Here is a 19630-nt window from a genome sequence, read left to right as displayed (position 1 = left end):
ATTAGTAAAATTTCGCATTTTGTGATCTATCCTAAGCTTATTATTAAATAAGTAGGTTGCCTTTGCGATATTTTACTATTATTAAAAAAAAACCGCTATTTTTTTGTAAACACAAATAACATATTGGTACCAGTTAAAAAGCGCATATCTGACATGTTTCTACTTGAAACGTCTTTCCGCGTTCCATAGCTAAAAAAAGTAGAACATTTTAAAGCTCCAAAACGGTCACCTGCGGAAAGAGAAGAGATTGTGATTTCTGTTGTCAAAACCCATTTTTTGATGATGTAAAAACATATTTAACTTCAACTATGGCTACAATGGACAGAGATCGTGTGATCTCGACGAATTCAAGTGAAATAACATTTAAATCGTCTGCTGTTTTACCATGGGATAATTTTTCAAATTGGCTTTATTGTGTATGTGTTGTCACATTCGATTTGGAGCTCGGCCAGGCTCTTGAGGTAGGCTGTCGATTGTAATCATTCCACATGGCAAAGTCAGTTTCCCCCGCTGTTGAAATTTGATGGCATGCTTAGAATTGGACTAGGCCTAGGCAGACAATCGTTTTAAAATACCGTTTTTGTGAACTTTGTTTTTGTTGATTTATCTGTCTCCATCCAGTGTTAATGAAAAAAAGCATACAAAAAATATTTAATTAATTATTAGTAATGTTATTACTATAATAATATAATTTATAATAAATAAACATATTTTTTTCTTTTGTTTGTTTTGTATTTTTTAGTTTGTTTATCCCAGTCATGTCAAGCTAACAGAGAAAGAAGTAAGAACTTAGTTTTGTGAACTAATAACACTAGTAGGCATATAGATAAATATAATAGTATTTCTCATAGGCAATCGCACAACAATCATAATCAACACAGCGTTTTGATTTCTTAAAATGAAACATTTTTTAGATTTGCCTTAATTCATATGTACTTGAATTTTATTTTAACTTTCTTATTTTCAGCGAATGAACATTTGTTATCTGTCGTTTCCAGATTCAAATTCAGGTAAAAAAAAAAAAAAAAATGTGGACGGTAAAATGAGCTTAATAAATAAAAATATTTATTATCAAATTAGTCAAAAACATACCATTATTATAGGCTAAGTTGTTAATATTTATTGTATATCTATTCTTCAAAGTTTATATACAAACATATCAAGTTACTAACATCTACTTTGATGTCTGCTATTATTAGAATGTAATGGAAATGTTACTTAATAGTTGAGTACATTAGTTTGCAATGACCTATGACCTATTAATGTTGTTGTCCATGCTGTTTAATGTGTCTATTATTATGTTTGTAATTTTAAGTGTATGACAGTATAACCTTTAACCTTTAACCTTTAACAAATGGTTCTATTATAGAAGATTTGATAATGTATGCCGTACTAGGTATACTAAAGTGCTACAAATTATATCTAAACTAATTGTGCACAATTATTACAGTGAAAGCAAATGTATTCTCAGAAATTAATTTCGGTTTTATTTTTTTGCTTTATTTTTATTTTCCAACCAACAGTGAAATTAAGGTTCACCGCTTAGAGGAGGGGAACTTAAATGAGTTAGTTACTTAATTTCTTTACTCTTTTTTGTTGTTTTTTTATTATATACATTTATCAAACATTTCAATATGTGCATAGGTTGTATGGGAGATACAAGGTTTCTTTTTAGAATTAGAAGATGTATGAGTCGGCCGTTGTCTACCCATAGTAGAGCTAAGTACGATACCAAAGGACCTTTCCATTTACAGGTAATGTAATGGGTTTTGAATTTGTTATTTATGGGTAACCTATGATCAGTGGCTGTGTGTGTACTAGTACACCGAGGTAACCCCCTATTCATCTCGAAAGATGTAATATGTTCTTTAAAGTGCACATGAGTTATATGTTTATATTGGACCTATGGTTTATTATAGTCCTTATCCGAGAAGACTTGTTCTACCACCAGAACCATGGAGCGAGTGAGCCTTGAACCCTTATAATTACCTAAATACGGTTCCACTGTCTTAACTGCTCAGTCACTCGCACGCACAGAAATTTTAACATTGTCTTCATCATTGCCTTTTACATCATTATACTTCATAATAATTTTGTTTTTTTATTTTCCTAGAGTGATTCTGCCCATCTGTATGGCTATGTTTATTTTAGACAAGTTAAAGACAACACATCAAGGAGAGGCTATTTTCAAAAAGTTAGTAAGAATTTATTTAATAAATTTCTTAAAATTAAAAACTAAATCAAATGTAACGTAAATGTTTATATGACCCTGTGACCATGGGACCATGTGACCATGTGACCATGTGACCATGTGATTATGTGACCATCCTGGCCACAAAAGGATAAACAATTTTCAACTGAGTTTTTAACCCAGTTAAACAAGGAATAAATTTATAACCATTATTTAATTTTTGTTTCTGTTTTTTTAGTCGGTAGTAGTTTTAAGTAAGCTTCCGTATGTGATGTTGTTTTCACACTTGGTCAACACAATCTCACCAGAATATTTTGAACATGGAGAGCCTTCATTAGAAGCAGGTATGTTCTTAAATATTTATTTGATCCATTTGGAATGTTACTGTATGTAAAACTCTTTCGTCCCATTGGTCGTTAGCCCGATGCAGTGAATAACAACAGACTAGAACACTGAGCTAACCCTTCTCTTTCTTCATATATAGTTCTTTTATGTTTCATTTTTGTTTGTTTAGGGTTACCCTCTTTAAATGATGAGGTTTAATTAAATAAATAAAAAAGATGCACACGTCTTTTATGAGTACCATACACTAGGATAGACTTCCAGTTTAGTACAGCTAACTATTTATTATTGAAAATATGTTAATATACTGTCTTTTATGTTTTTACCACCAGCATGTCACGATATAGACCAATGGCCATATGTTAATATACTCTTTTATGTTTTTACCACCAGCATGTCACGATATAGACCAATGGCCATATGTTAATATACTGTCTTTTATGTTTTTACCACCAGCATGTCACGATATAGACCAGTGGCCAACCCCTATACCAGGAGAAACTCTTCACCTTCCAATCATAGGCAATGTCTTACATATACGAATGCCTTCTGTACAAGATAAACTGACAGCATCAAGTTTAAAGAAACCAACTGAGGTATGTAATAACATTGGTCTTTTTGTCAATTCGTCACTAGGCAATGCAGCTGTTGAGTCAAAAAGTTATTCTACACACACTCAGAAACACATTAACACATGTGCAGAATGACTGTTAGACTCAATAGCTGCATAATAATGTGACGCGTCTTGATATCAAATGTCGCTAGTGAGGATACACTTGTCAAAATAAATTAACTTAACATTTTATCTGATCTCTTTGTCATTGTCAATACGCAATACTTTTTTTCAAAATATTTGACTCTAAACTTTTTTCAGAAAATAGGAAATCCTAAAATCTGGTTTGCCTAAAATCAAGATTAAATAAGCCTGCTATTAAAAAATATTTCAAATCCACACAATGTATCATAATATCTTTTTCAAAAAAGTTTAAAATATGTTTATTATATGCCTGCTGCATGCATCAATTAACTCATATGCAGAATGGCTAATCTGGTATTGTCATGAGAGATACATGGCTATAGTCAGCCTTCGTTAATCACTCACAGCGATCGGCAGCAGCGTAATTACATTGCCAAATGTCAGGCAACCCACTCAGACATTGATGATATCACGAAATATAGAAATAATTTGTTATTGTACTATGTCGTTTAATTTTGTCTTGGAAATATTTTATTAGTGTCAGTGTATTATGTATAAAGATTAATTGTACTATTATTTTTTTGAAAATAAAATTGATCAATATAGGTTCATACTAGTGGATTGAGCCGGACTCTATTCCTATTATTCTTTCAAACTATTATACAGTTGGTTGTTTTTATTGCTTAATATATGATATATATTCTGCCCCAGTTGTGTAATGTTTAGGACTTCTGCATGTTCTGGGTTCGAATCTAGGTTGGGCCCACTTTTTCTCATTCTCACAGATTTCCTTATCTTATCATTTCAAATTAATTAATACATTTTCAGTATATCACGGTTTAGAATTAATGTTCTTTGCCTGTTGTTTATATATATTATATTCTGTTTATATGTAATAAAATTGATTAAACTGTTACATTATTGTTGTTCATAAAGAAAACTAGACTTGCCCCAAGTCTGTATCACTGTATACCAGTCGGCGATTTTTGTCTGAAAATACGAGCTCATGTATTATATGTATGAAATGCCATATGTACAAAAATATTTATCTTTCTACTAATTTCGGCCTAGAACCTAGTCTAAAAGAAAACATTTTTCAAAGTTATTAATTGATTGTTGTTTTTTCTCATAGTTTTCTGGTTCACCTTTGACCATCTTACCATCAATCAATGAGGTGGATTTGTTTCGTTATCTTCAGCCTGTCCTGCCGCATATACAATTATTATGGGAGCTTATACTACTAGGAGAGGTAAATCATAGTTAATCCATCTTAATCCTACTAATCCTACTTCAACTAATTTGCTAATAATGTCATTTGTATTGATTTGATGCGAGAAGAAAAAACACTACAAATTAGAAGAGTACATTGTTTAGAATGTTGAATTTTGGTATTATTTTACCTCCTTGATAATATTTTGTGTGATATTTTCCACAGCCTCTTGTTGTGATGGCACCCTCACCAACGGAATGCTCAAACACGGTGCAAGCGTTAGTCAGTATGATTCACCCTTTGCGATTTATGCAAGACTATCGACCGTACTTCACCATACATGACAGCGAGTTTAAAGAGTATACCACAAGAACACAAGCTCCGTAAGTTTACATTTGACCTTTCTTTCAAATATAGTACAAATATAGTACAAACATAGTACAAATATAGTACAAATATAGTACAAATATAGTACAAATATAGTACAAATATAGTACAAACATAGTACAAATATAGTACAAATATAGTACAAATATAGTACAAATATAGTACAAATATAGTACAAACATAGTACAAATATAGTACAAATATAGTACAAACATAGTACAAATATAGTACAAACATAGTACAAATATAGTACAAACCCTATTAAGAAATAAGAGGACACCATTGGGATGCAACAAATAGTATAATAATAGTGCCCCCTGAATTGGGTTTGTTGCCCGTAGTGTGAATGCATATTTTCCCTTGTTTGTTTCATTGGAACGTGTTCCCTTTATAGTAGTGTCTCCTGAATAGTGGGTGTCCAAAAAGGTGGCATTCTACTGTGTCATATCTTACAAGAACTGCTGTAAAATGTGTTATTTTTGTATTTCATCATCAGACCATGTGTTGTGCTTGGTGTGACTAACCCATTCTTCGCCAAAACCCTTCAGCATTGGCCGCATGTGATCAGGATAGGAGACACTGCAGGCTCAGGTAACATACACAATGGTTCATGTACCTTTTACAGATAGTTAATATGAAGTTAAATTAAAATATTTTGTCTAATTTGTTAGCTTTTATTAATTCCCAATTTTGATCAAGATATCTCGCTTTATAAATAAAGCCATTTTTATGTTAGTATCATCATGACACTTAATAACAATGTAATACTTAGTGAATAAAAATATCTTCATCTCCGTTCAGGAAATTTAATTTCATGGGTGATTAACCTGTATATCCTATTTGCACTCTAATATCTCATATACGCTTGCTTTAATAATGTAATGTCATTCAACTATAGTATATTGATGGGAAAAACTAATACTTAATATAATAATAAATTCACTATGCCTATGGAAACAGTACAGTTTTAAAAGTTGAGGAATGAGTATCTTGCTTAAAGTGTATTCACACAGGGGTCAACTCTGTACTAACATTAAGTAAGATTGTATTGTTGTTGTAGAGAGTTAAGTCTTGTCTACACTATCAAACTTTATGTGACAAACAAAATGTGATGTGCCCATACATATGGACATGATGATGTCATATCACTACCATATTTAAGCATATCCCTACCATATTTGGGTATATCACACTTTTTAGTCAAACTAGTTTAGACAGAACTTAAAGTAAGAATCTGACTTAATCTTTTTCCTGATTTTAGTTAGAGCGGTATTTTACGGTATTCTGCTTGCAACTATTGTTAGTATGTGTGAATGAAATAAACATTTACTTCATTTTAGACAAAAGTAATCCTAAAGTATTAAAACCTAAGAAGACCAGTAGTATGAAGACATTAGAGTCTAAACCAGGTATGTCAATATTATTTGTATTCCATTTCAGTACTATTTCACAGGTGGCCTTATTTAACATACAGGACCAGGTGGCCTTATTTAACATACAGTAACAGGTGGCCTTATTTGGTAAATTTATCACAGTCTGGCACAACCATTGCTGTCATAATACAGTACTAATATGGTTCAATAACATATACCTCATAATACAGTACTAATATGGTTCAATAACATAGACCTCATAATACAGTATTAATATGGTTCAATAACATATACCTCACACAACCATTGCTGTCATAATACAGTACTAATATGGTTCAGTAACATATACCTCAAAATTGAATTTGTTTTTAGTATACCTTATTTTGTCTTTTTCTCAGGTGTGTATACACAGTGTAAACCATACCTTATTTTGTCTTTTTCTCAGGTGTGTACACACAGTGTAAACCATAGCTTATTTTGTCTTTTTCTCAGGTGTGTACACACAGTGTAAACCATACCTTATTTTGTCTTTTTCTCAGGTGTGTACACACAGTGTAAACCATACCTTATTTTGTCTTTTTCTCAGGTGTGTATACACAGTGTAAACCATACCTTATTTTGTCTTTTTCTCAGGTGTGTACACACAGTGTAAACCATAGCTTATTTTGTCTTTTTCTCAGGTGTGTACACACAGTGTAAACCATACCTTATTTTGTCTTTTTCTCAGGTGTGTACACACAGTGTAAACCATACCTTATTTTGTCTTTTTCTCAGGTGTGTACACGCAGTGTAAACCATACCTTATTTTGTCTTTTTCTCAGGTGTGTACACACAGTACAAGCCATACCTCCAAAAGGACAAAACTATTACTAAGAAGTTAGCTAAGGTAGGTTATTTGTTATTTGTAATTTAATTGGGTCTATCATGTGTGATGTATGTGTTATTGTTTGTATTTTAAAAGCCAGAATAAATTGAATTGAATTTCTCATCAGACAATCGCAAGTTATATTAACTAACATAAATAAAATACTAAGTATTACATTGTCTAGTCCCATTTGCCTTATATTTCAATTAATTTATTTGACGAACAAACCATAATGTAAAAGACATGAATTGGTCAGGGACTGATTACTGTAACTACAAGAGTCAGCATGGATATGAGGATGTCATATCCATACCATATTTGGGCACATGAAACCTTTTTTGTCAAGCTAATTTGATAGTGAAGACAGAGCTTAAATCTATAGCATTTGTTTCTTTTTCAGGGTATCCAAACCAAGAGGCCGTCTGAAGTACAAGATGCGATTCTAAGACGCCACCTACTAGAACTTACGCAGAGCTTCATGATACCACTTGAGCGGTACTTAGCAAGTCTGATGCCCCTACAGCGAAATGTATCACCATGGAAGGTAAGCTGTATCTGTAACTTAGCATTTTGTTTTATATGTTGTCTGCCAGGTACAAAGCAGTATCTCTAGTAACTGTAATTACGTAGCCAGAACATCGGCAAGGGTTTGAGGCTCACTCGCTCCATGGTTCTGGTGGTAAAACAAGTCATCAACACATCTAGCTCATGTGCACTTTAAAGAACCTGTACATCCCCGAAACCTCGACTAAGAAATACCGCAATGGTGTCCGGCGGGGGATAGTTTATTACCATTAGTTAGGGTCTAATGTAAAGCACCTAGAGGGGTCAGTGATCCAATAGGTGCTATATAAATATTGTTTATTATTATTATTATTATCTTTCAAGATGAGTAGGGGGTTACACTAGTAGTATACACACACAGTCACTGTTACACACAGCCACTGATCATAACTGGGCTGAAGAGGTTAACCAGTATAAATAAATAACAAATTAAAAAAAGAAAATACCATTTTGTTTTATATGTAGTTTCAAATAGGAGTATATGTGTTATTCTCAGAAGATTTACCATCCATGCGCCTAAAATATTACAGAGGGCGGTGTAAATTCTGTATCGCTTCAATTTAATTTTTAAATATTAATAATGATGTGTGTTTTTTAGGGTCCTCCTCGTTTAAAAGAATTTGAGATTGAAGCGTTTTTAAAAACCCTAGAACATTCTGGGCCGCAACTGACGTCTGGATTAAAAGGTGACTGGGAAGGATTGTACAAGTAAGTTTGATTCTTTTCTGGATTCTAAAGAAAAGTTGATTTGGTGTAATGATTTAAACGCTTTATTTTCTTCAATCTTTTTTAGGAAATTCTTCATATCGGGTAATTTTGAAGGTTGGTTACATCATCGTCAGAAAGAAGTGAACCAGAAGTTGTCGCTGATCCATCTTGAAGCGGTGTGCTCAGCGAACCTTGTTGATTGGATAAAAGACAAACGAGAAGTTGAGATTGTTGATCTTATACTTAAGTTAAGAGAACGAGTGGTAAGTTTGATACAAAATGTGCTGGTGATGTCATATTACTACCATATTTAGGCATGTCACTACCATATTTGGGCACACTTTATTTTTCAAACTAGTTTGATAGTGTAGACAGAGCTTTATACAGAATGTGCTGTGCTCTCAGAATCAAATGTAAGCACTTTTGTTAGTTATTGAACGTGAATGTATCCCCATACGACAGTTGGGGTGCTGGCATAGACTTCTGTTTTCATCTTTGAGGCGACGCTTTGACGCACCTTTTTGATAACCAGTAACTTTCTTTCGTTTTCTCCACTGAAATATGATTTTTTTATTTTGTAGGACAATGTATTGCATCATGACATTCATGTAAAGCCAGAATTACTGAACCAATTAAAAAGACAAATTGACAACATTATACATTCACTACCAGAGGACCTTCAGACTGTACTTAAAAACCACTGACAGAATGTGCTTAAGTAGCAGACAGTCTTAAGTAACGTACAGTAGGCTGAAGCCTGGATGAGCTAAGATGATGGTATGGTGTAGAGTAGGCCTACTAACATTGCCATTCCTACGTTTCATGTACAAATGGATAGAATAGAGAATACTGCTGAAGACAGAATTTCCATTCGACTTCAACTCTTGGCTATTTTAAGTATCTACTAACGTCTGAGGGATTATAGTGCTTAAGTTTGTACAGTAAAATCATTCCTGGTGTATGTAGTGTATACTTTGACATCATTTTACAGAAGTGTTGTATTTTGTGTAAAAATACAAGAATAATAACACATTATTACTGGTGAGAGTAATTCGCCAACAATTTTATAAACATTTTTAATACAATAGCATGTTTGTAGGTTGTGTGGTACTATTGCATATGGTACTATTACATATGGTACTATTGAATTCAATTATTAAGACAGCTGTCTTTTTTCAGCCAATCAACAGTGTCGGTTTCAGAATGTTTATATTCTTATTTGGATTAATGTCATTTCTTAATATTAATTTTAAACATGAGTTTATTTGTGTGTGTACAGTGTGCTGCTTATATTGCGCAATATGTTTTAACTTACCTGCCATCTCCTGACCTCTCCTGACCTATTGATGACATCACACCATGTACAATATAGTGTGTTAAGTAAATAGTTACAGTATTGTTTTAAAAAGGTAGAGGGAATAAAGAATTATAAAAGTTATCTTTAGGACAATTAATATATATTTACCTACTGTAGTGGGAACCAAGCTTAAGTATATATTTATCAATACTATTACTAAGAGATATTTTCTTCACTTTTTAATCGATCACATACTGTGTTATCAATTTTGTATATTATTCTAAAGTGTATAAGAAAAAGTATTTTTAAAAACATAATGGTGAGGTTTATTTTTATGCTACAAATCTGTTATTTATTTGATATGATATTAAGTAGTTTGTCGATATTGGCACAATATATTTAGTAATCTTAAAATTGTGTATTACTGTATTACATTAATGTTAAGTTAATGTAACTATTTATGTTATTTGAGTCACATTAATTTGTAGTTAATTTATGTTAAATGTACTGGTACAACTGAACTTTCTAGAGATTAAAATGAAGTAGAAGTCCCTGAATGAACATACAATGTGGCTGACTATATTCTGATGTGCTGCAGTGCTTACTGTACACCTGAATAAGAAGAGTAAACATTTGTTTCAATTTAGATGTTTATTTTTCAGACAATTTAGTAATTCACAGTTTAGATGCATGCTGTGTTTATTTAATTATCTTTCAATTATAACCATATTTATTATTATGTTTAAAATGTAAATACAATACTATATATTTTATGACCCAATTATTTTTAGTAAGTATTTAAAATGTATAAACATACTAACATACATGTATTCTTGTGTCTTGACACTAAATTGGTTTATTATTATCTTAAGAAATTATCTGTGTTCTGCATAATGACGTTATTATTTTACATACCCCTTCACAATACTAAATTTGTTTGGCGTACCTTAATATCAGAAGTTTGGCATTTGAATACATTGAGCTTCGAGTCTGTGGTTTTGGATCAGTGCTGAATTGCGTTAAATTCTGATACCATGATACTCCAACAATCACCAATTGTATTTAATTTTTCACAACAGGAAATATTCTATGCAACAGTATTAATTGCATAATACCATAGAGATATTATAATATCTCTATGCAAATACACACAACTGTATTTTGGTTTTTAACTCATATTGTAAAAAATGTACTTTGTTTCTGTTTTTTAATAAAATAAAGTGAGCTTCGTCTGAAAATTATATGTTTCATTATTTTTGTATTGAAAATTGATTGGAAAAAAAACGCCACACATTGTGCGCTGTTTTCAAAACGACGTTCATGAATTTGTTTGGCGGTTTGCCTTCAATTTGTGAAATGAAAATGGCGGTTTGAACAACAAGTGACCAAAACATTATCAGAAATTGATAGAAAATAATCATTTATCAGCGAATTGTAGTTCATTAATTGACAGGTATTGTACTATTAGTGTTGACCATGTATTTTAGGCCGAGATATTTACACATTTTGTAGTTTTTAGCAGCCGATTATAGTCTTAGGCCCTTTAGGCCTAGCTACCTTCTAGATTTCTTAAAATTCTTGACAGGAGGTAGGCTAGTGTACGCGGGCCAGTGCCGTACTAGGCCTAGTAGTAAGTAGGCCTAGAATTCTCACACATATCGTACGTCAAAGGCTGGGACAAGAGGGATACTAGTTTGCTTTCTGTTTATGCTAGGCCTCAGCCATAAATAGTACAGTGCAGAAGAAGTTTAATTTTTGAAAATAATAAGACATTTTTTTTAAATTGATTCTGACCTAGGCCTAACTATAGGCCAGGCTAACTAACTAGGCCAGGCTAACTAACTAAAGGGCAAGGCCTAGTTTCATTATTAATAATATTAATAACAATTCATGCAACTTCGTGCAATTGTTTAAGTTATTATCATCATTGCGATGACAATTTTGTTTCCTTTTTTTTTTTCCTAAAGGCTAATAACAGTGTCTTTCAATGTTTCATTTAATTATATAACTCTTCTTTATTCATTAGAATAATTTATATTGATGCATCTGCCAAACAAATCTTAAAGTTCACATGGCTGAAGATTTCAAGCTAGCTACTGCTGGAGATGACATCAAGATATGGGACTTGAAGAGTTTCTCAGTTACTGACCAGTACAACCCTCACAGCAGTGGTATCTCCGACATCTGCTGGAGTCATAATAATATCCTAAGTTATTATATAAATTTAGCTTTCAGATATGATTCTTTATCCTATAAAAATCCTGTTATTATTATTATTACCATCAACTAACATATTTAGGCATTGCGGGCATTATGGCTGCTGAATCTCGGGAGAACGTCAAACATGTTTATTTTCTCCTGATGAGACGACTCGTCGAGCCTGGTCTTATGTTGCTGTCTGAGTTGGCCTTAACAAAAGAAAAGGATTTAGTTCATTTTTTTTTTGGAAATAATGTTAGTTTCTTGCATGTGTTGTAAGGTTGTGTCCTAGATATTAATTGATATTTTACTTGCACATGTGTAATTGTTTGTATCCTTAACTCTATCTTACATCAGCTCATTGCCAGTGCTTCAACATGTACTGATAAAGTGGTTTTAAGTTTTGTTAAAACCAAAGCGAGTCCTGTCATCCAAGTAGCAGAAAATGTAAGTTTTTTATTCATGCTTTTTTAAGCTATGTTCACACTCAAACCGGATTCTCAGATCCATTGCACAGAAATCTGTGCACCTGATCAAATCCGTACAAAATCCGGTGTGAACGCTTCTATTCTTTAACATTAAACCTGTTTTCTACGATTTTTTTCTCCGGCCACCGGACTGGAATCCGGGCTCAGTGTAGCTATATAGGATGTATTTATATTTTGCGTCTGAAGGTGGTTTTATCTGTTAACCGCTCTAAAAATAACACAGTACTGGAAACCAGCCTGAAACCTAGTCTAGAGTAGGATAATAGTAGGATAGTGTGTTTAAACTCGTTTTTATTAAACTTTGTTTAAGGAGGGTGACTAATAACAGCCAAGGATGTGACTAATAACAGCCAAGGGGAGGGTGACTAATAACAGCCAAGGATGACATGCATGAGGCCCTCAAAGTGTAAATGTGTCTTATTTGGTATCTATCTATCCATTGTTTGTTTGTTTTCAGTCCAAACCAACGTGTGTAACATTAAACAGTAACTCACGATACCTAGCCAGTGCTGGCAAGAACCAACTTGTTCAAGTATGGGACACAAAGTCATGCAAATTGAAGAAAACATACAGGGTAAGATTCATGTATTAAAACATACAGGGTAAGGTTGATGTATTCAAATAATCACTGCTACTGTTCTTGTAGCCGTCATCTTCTGAAGTCACATGGCTGTCATTGGCGGATACTTATACATGGTGTACTCAAGATCTTCATTTATACCATGCTATGCACCTTTATTTTAATTTTTTGATTTTATAATATTGAGAATAAGAGCTACGTTACTTATTAAAATAATTTAACCACTATTATATTATCATTATTGTAAATAATAACTGTATATATGTTTTATTTAATTTTTATTTTTGTAAAAATCACTGTACTAAACGTTATTATGGTTGTCATTATTATGACTAAACAAAATTACTCTGAATGATTGAATAAAGTACACAAGAATCTCAAAAAAACTAAATCTTTTGCTAAAGTAATTTAATGGATCAAAAATAAAGCATTAATTCTTTTGAAGAGCTCCAGCAGGTGGACAAAACATTTATTATTTTTTAACAATCAGTTAATATATTTTGTTGATGACATTTTAATGTTGTTTTCTTTCAAGGGTCATCAAGACACTGTCAACTGCGTTCGTTTCAACTGGAACGACACTTACCTAGCCTCTGGATCAGCCAATGGTGAGATATACCTGCATAGTGTTGTGTCAGGTGTGGCCATTAAACCTCTCGTTTCACCAGGTACACAGGTATGTTTTACTGTTTTCTTTGAAGAAATCCGAATTAATTAACCCAAAGCTGCCTATAGCTCTGTCTACACTATCAAAAAATGTGATGTGCCATATATGGACATGATGATGTCATATCATATCATTTTTGGGCATATCACTACCATATTTGGGTACTTTTGTTGTCAAACTAGTTTGATAATGTAGACAGAGCTTAACACACATATTATATTTTCTTTACAGCAGGGTTTTTTTGGTGTTTGTGTTGCTCTGTACTATTTACTAATGAATGAATTTTCTCACAACATTTTATTTTATTGTTTCATAGTTTAATGTTCTTTTCTTTAGTCTATACAACAAGTTGGCTATTCGTACTTCAAGAAATCGTTATTGGCATCGGTATCGGATGATGGTGCATTGAACATGTGGGATACCAATGCCAGCAAGTGTGTGGCTACTTTTACCGATTCCCACAGAGCACCTGCTACTGCCCTCAGTTTTTCACCTGTGAATGACATGCTGCTTGCAAGCGCAGGCCTTGATAAGAGAATCGTATGTTACAGTGTACAGGCTAAAAGGTGAGCAGGATTCTTAAGCTCTGTTTACACTATCAAACTAGTTTGACAACAAAATGTGGTGTGCCCAAATATGGTAGTGATATGACATCATCATGTCCATATATGGGCACATTACATAAAGGTTGATAGTGTAGACAGAGCTTAAGATTGCCATATAAATAGTCAGATTACTTTTGCACACTTGGTTATTTGCATGACAACACAGGTGGTAGCACTATTTTATTGTTTAATTTCTGTAGTACCATCAAGACGTTTACAGCAGATGCACCGCTCACGTCCATGGCGTTTGCCACAGATGGAGCGACTCTAGCAGCAGGCACGACACGTGGGAAAGTACTTGTGTATGACCTACGCATGGGGGCGCTACCAATTAAGGTTCTCAGTGCGCACAAGACCTCCGTACAAACCGTAGCATTTTCAAAAGCTACAAACAATAAGGTACTCCAGCACTTATGTTTAGAATTTGTTTTACATTTATATAGTGGCATTCTGTTTATTTGTGTTTGGGATTTCTATACCACTACTTGACCACTTTAACACACCCATCTTCCCACAGTTGTGTTCTACTTTAGCAAATGATCTAAAGGATGAGTTAATATTCTTCTTTATTTGTGTCTGGGGTTTCTATAGATGAGTTGATAGGCTCATTCTTGTTTTTCCACGATGTGAACTAATTTAGCGTATGATCCAAACGATGAATTTATACTCATTTGAAATCCTTGTTTTCTCTCCGATCTAACCTAATCTAATTTTGTAAAATTTCTTTTTCATACAAAGAGCGATAGTTCTGATGTGAAAGCACCCTCAACTGCTTCAACAAGAAGCAAGCTGATAGCCGGTGAGCCTCAAGTGACAAGTGTGTTAAAAAACGGCATGAAACCTGGTAAACAAATAAACAAAGAAGCCTTGCTTAATGGATCAGCAACACGACAAGCGCCACCAGACACCACTAATAAGGACCAAAGTACAGATGTTTTATTCTCACCAGTTCGAGAAGGTAAGGACAGACAGACAAACCAACTGTAATTTTGTTGAATACTGACAATTGATTATTTTATGCAATAGACAAATATTATTATAAGGTGATTGATAAGTAGTAGTACATTATTATTATTATTACATATTTGTTTCTTTAGCTACAGCAATGCCAAGCAAGGATACACTATCCAATGGGTTCTCCACCAGGCCAGAAGTGCTGGGAAAGGCTTCTGCACCTAGAACAGATAGCTTAGGAGGTAAGTGTACAACAACTATCCCACTGAATGAATATAACCAATTAGTTTTGTTCAATAGACAAGCGGTGGGAATGCTTTTCTTCTTTTTTTAGTATCTTAAGATATTTTATGGATCATTTTTGTGTGTAAAGCGATTAGAAACATTGTATTAGGCGCTATATAACACTACCATTATTATTATTTAATTTGTTCACATTAAGTGTCTACCTATAATTGATAACTTGAGTTGCGGGCAGAAGTATTTTTTATTAATACTGAAAAAAATAAATGAAATTCAACTTTTTATTTTTCTAGGTGTGTTTTCCCCACTTGGTGACACTGTCCCATATACAAGAGGCAATCCGGTTGGTTCTGTCAGCCTTAGTCCCACCTCATATCTGGCAAAACAACCAATCATAAATGATGTTATATTAAGTGGAGGTGCATCTGGACCTTCTACTGTAAGTTACCTATTAATCAATGTTGAAGTTAATAATATTATTTTTATAGCATTTATTGCACAATGCACATTATTACCTCAGTCACATGGAAACATACTCCCATAATGCAGCTGGTAATCAGCGCAAAGTTGTGTCTTGATCTAACCAGGTACCCATTTATACACCTGGGTGGAGAGAGGCAAACGTAAGTAAAGTATCTTGCCTAAGGATACAAGCAATGCGACGAGAGTTGGATTCGAACGCACAATCTCACGGTAGTCCATCGTCCAACACACTGTGCCACACGCCCTCGTTAGATGATGATTTAAATCTAATAAGAGTCAATAACAATTGAAATCTTTTCCTTTAAAGCCTACAGGGTTAAGTCCTAGAAGTAGGAATACAGGGTTATCACCAAGGAGTGCCAGGAAAAGTCCAGGCCGGTCTTCTGTAGGCTCATTAGATCTAGACACCACACAGTTCAGGGTGAATCCTCCCAGTACTGCTGAGAACTCGCATATGGAGAAGACATCTGATAGGCCTAGCACGACAGCTGCTTCAAGTAGGGTGGAGATCTCTAAGCCGGAAGAGTCTTCTACCAGGCCTGGTGTTATAAGTGGCTCTAATAAGATGGAAAACACTGGAAGACTGGAAGATTCAAGTCGTAGGCCTCCTGGAATTACAAATAAAGTTAATAACATTGATTCAAAAAGTAAGTTTGAGGACCAGTTTGTTTTACCAAGTAATCACATTCTTTAGTCACATTCTTAAGCTCTTTCTATACTATCAAACAAATGTGATGTACCCAAATATGGTAGTGATGTACCCAAATATGGTAGTGATGTGCCCAAATATGGTAGTGATGTACCCAAATATTGTAGTGATATGACATCATGTCCATATATTTTTTTTTTACATAATGTTGATAGTGTAGTCACACTTGGTATTTCACATCTGTAATTTAAATCTGTAATTTTTAACACACTTTTCTCCTCAATTTAAAATTGATAACGTTTTCTTGCAGATGGTATTTCAACAAGGTTACCTGCCGATCCACAAGTTCCGCCCGCCATAAGTTCAACTTACACCTCTTCCTCTGCTCATTCTAGTGGACCCACTGGTGATGTAGCACCTGAACGCTCTATAGCAGCACTTTCTACAAACCAACCTCCAGCTGGCTTGAACACATTTCAAGTGGACTTCATTAAAAACATGATTGATGATTCATTAGAAGAATTTAGGTGAATTTTATAGGTTTTTTCAAATATTGACTTGAATATAATTTATTATTATTATTCATTCATTCATCAGTGGAAAATTACTGCCATTTATTGTCACTTGCATAAAATATACATAGAAATTATGTTTGCTCCGAGATAAACAAAAACAGATATAATTACAGTATATAAAAAAAAAATGTGAAGTGTCACATGACTCTTGTACGGTATACTGACAAGCATTCAGTGCCCGAATGGCAGATGGATAATTGCTGAAAGAAACCTATTTGTCTACTGCTACATAACACCTCAAATACATTATGCATGGGATGAGTAGAATCTTGCAATATAGAAGATTATGATAAGAATATACATATGTGAAGATCAATAGTGAGAAATCATCTTACCAGAAACAATTTATCTAATGTGTTGTTATATAATTTCATTTTTTTTTGTTCTTAGTTTATATGGCATTTTCTTTGTAGGGATTCAATTCATCGAGACGTCCGTAACCTGCAATTGGAAATGCTCCGACAGTTTCAGATTCACAAGGTATATTTATATTATTTTTTCATTGCTAATTCTATAGTAACAAATAGTTTATTTGTAGCATCTAATTATAAATATTGTTTTCTCACTGTTACTATTAACATTCATTTTATGAACTTGTAAAGTGAGAGAGTTGGCGAGCTGTTAAGACAGTGAAACCGTAATTATGTAGCCATAACATTGGCAAGGATTCCAGGCCCACTCTCCATGGTTCTGGTGGTAGAACGAGTCTTCTTGGATAAGGACTATAAACCGTATGTCTAGTGTATACATCTGGCTCATGTGCACTTTAAAGAACCTAGTACATCTTCAAAGATGGTGTACACAGCCACTGATCATACTTGGCCCTCTGGGAGACAAGTCTCTGACTAAAGAGGTCGCCCAGTTGAAATATATATTAACAAACAAGGCCAAGTAAAATGTATTTTTATTTGAATTAACATCATTTTGTTATTTTGTCTTTCAGATGGAAATGAAGGAGATGCTTGAACACTATTCAGTAAATGAAGGATTGTTGAGTGAAATTGAGAGACTGAGAGAGGAAAATAAGAGGTTAAAAAACACCTATTGAATAAACTGCTTGCCATTCTGCCATAGCGCGCATGGGGCTTAGTCATTTACCCGGGTGAGTTAGCGACCAAAGCCCACCAAAGTTAGCGATAATTGGTCCAGAAAGCCAACTATAGAGGGTGCTATAACATGTCGTTATAAGATGAAGTTTGTCTTTCCTCAACAAACTTGTAGAAATACATAATGTACACCAGATTAACTTAAACGTGCCTTAAGTTCTGTCTACACTATTAAACTAGTTTGTCAAAAAAGCGTGATGTGCCCTAATATGGTAGTGATATGACATTATCATTACCATATATGAGCACATCCCATTTTTTTGTCACATAAAGTTTGATAGTGTAGACAAGGTAGTAGAATTAGAATATTTATGGAAACACTATGTATTAATTATTTATACTCTTGCTTTTGAGGCTAACATTGCGTCCATGATAACATGCGTTGATTCTTCTATATCCACCCCTAAAGGCAACAGTTGTGCCATATTTACTACATTTGTCTCAAGTAATTATGTAAGTAAAAATGACATGCCATATATGCCAAAATGAATGACTACATATAATTAAACCATTAAGCTTGACTTGGTGTGGATTTGAATGAAGATTAGTGTATTTATTTGAGTAAACAAACAAGACCAAATTTCTTCCCTCCTTTTTTTTTAAAATAATAAAAGTCAACTCTTCCAATACGGGACACTCTTAGGCTGACTATGTCTGGTTTTCCAAAAATGTTGGTATTTCAAAAGTCTGGTTTTGCGAGAGTTGACTGAACATTTGCATTGTATAGAATGCCTGTATTGTTTTGCATAAAATATTGAAAATGAATAATTTGTAAATATTGTAAATATAAAAAAGAACTTTTAGTGCAAATGAAAATAAGATACTGATGCTGATTTGTTTGTTTGTTTATGAGGTCATTGTTAGGTCAGCATGTGCATTGGTTGGTGGGTGGGTGTTCAGGAGTTGTTTACAGGGGGCTTTGCAGATAATATACATGTGCCCTGATAGTTGTTCATTGGGAGAATTTAAGATTGAATTATCATCTAGCTATGCAAATTCTGTCTTGTTCTTTATGCAAGATCGGTACTTTTTCATGATTCGAAAATAAAAATGAAAGTAACAGAAATCATACGTTGTGTATTTTTTGTATTGCGTCCGACTTTTGGACAAAAACTAACAAACTGGGACTACTGTAATGTTAATAAGCCGAAGCATGTTCCACAATCAATGTTGTGTCAATGCGCTCAGTGAAGTAAATATTCCTTCAATTACTGTGTATATTATACTTTAAAATATGTATTTCAACAAGCACAGGCAAAACAATGAAATAATATACATAAACCAACACTTAAAAGTTGTTTTTATGTTTTATAACTTTCAATAATTAAAGGCCAACATTCGACCAATCAGTTGCAGGTATTTACAGGTCAAAGGTTATTCCAAAGTCACACGCCATGAAGTTTGTTTTTACAAGGTCGGTTTGTCATTGATCATATGCGGTAGGCCT

The 19630-nt window shown here is 33.6% G+C and overlaps 2 protein-coding genes across 2 annotated transcripts; both read left to right on the top strand.

The window, feature by feature from the left end:
• The first annotated feature begins 128 nt into the window (after nt 1–128).
• On the top strand, nt 129–10861 carry LOC140058382 (protein DENND6A-like). The gene is made up of 16 exons (XM_072103956.1): nt 129–461; nt 743–781; nt 968–1010; nt 1645–1754; nt 2114–2194; nt 2430–2535; nt 2990–3129; nt 4363–4479; nt 4666–4823; nt 5324–5418; nt 6168–6236; nt 7022–7086; nt 7466–7609; nt 8228–8337; nt 8423–8600; nt 8919–10861. The coding sequence occupies exons 1-16, from the start codon at nt 309–311 to the stop codon at nt 9039–9041; spliced, it is 1731 nt and encodes a 576-aa protein (XP_071960057.1). The 5' UTR covers nt 129–308; the 3' UTR covers nt 9042–10861.
• Nucleotides 10862–10992: 131 nt separating this feature from the next.
• Nucleotides 10993–19242, top strand: LOC140059171 (protein NEDD1-like). The gene is made up of 14 exons (XM_072105026.1): nt 10993–11087; nt 11661–11837; nt 12188–12280; nt 12779–12895; nt 13437–13577; nt 13905–14134; nt 14374–14572; nt 14912–15131; nt 15271–15369; nt 15664–15809; nt 16161–16500; nt 16813–17029; nt 17491–17557; nt 18021–19242. Exons 2-14 carry the CDS (start codon nt 11706–11708, stop codon nt 18123–18125), a joined length of 2106 nt encoding a protein of 701 aa, XP_071961127.1. The 5' UTR covers nt 10993–11087; nt 11661–11705; the 3' UTR covers nt 18126–19242.
• Nucleotides 19243–19630: the final 388 nt, after the last annotated feature.

This window comes from Antedon mediterranea, chromosome 9, assembly GCF_964355755.1.
Source record: "Antedon mediterranea chromosome 9, ecAntMedi1.1, whole genome shotgun sequence".
In the NCBI taxonomy this organism is placed as follows: Eukaryota; Metazoa; Echinodermata; class Crinoidea; order Comatulida; family Antedonidae; genus Antedon; species Antedon mediterranea.
Note: the sequence above shows the minus strand (reverse complement) of the source record. Positions and strands in the feature narration are given on the sequence as shown.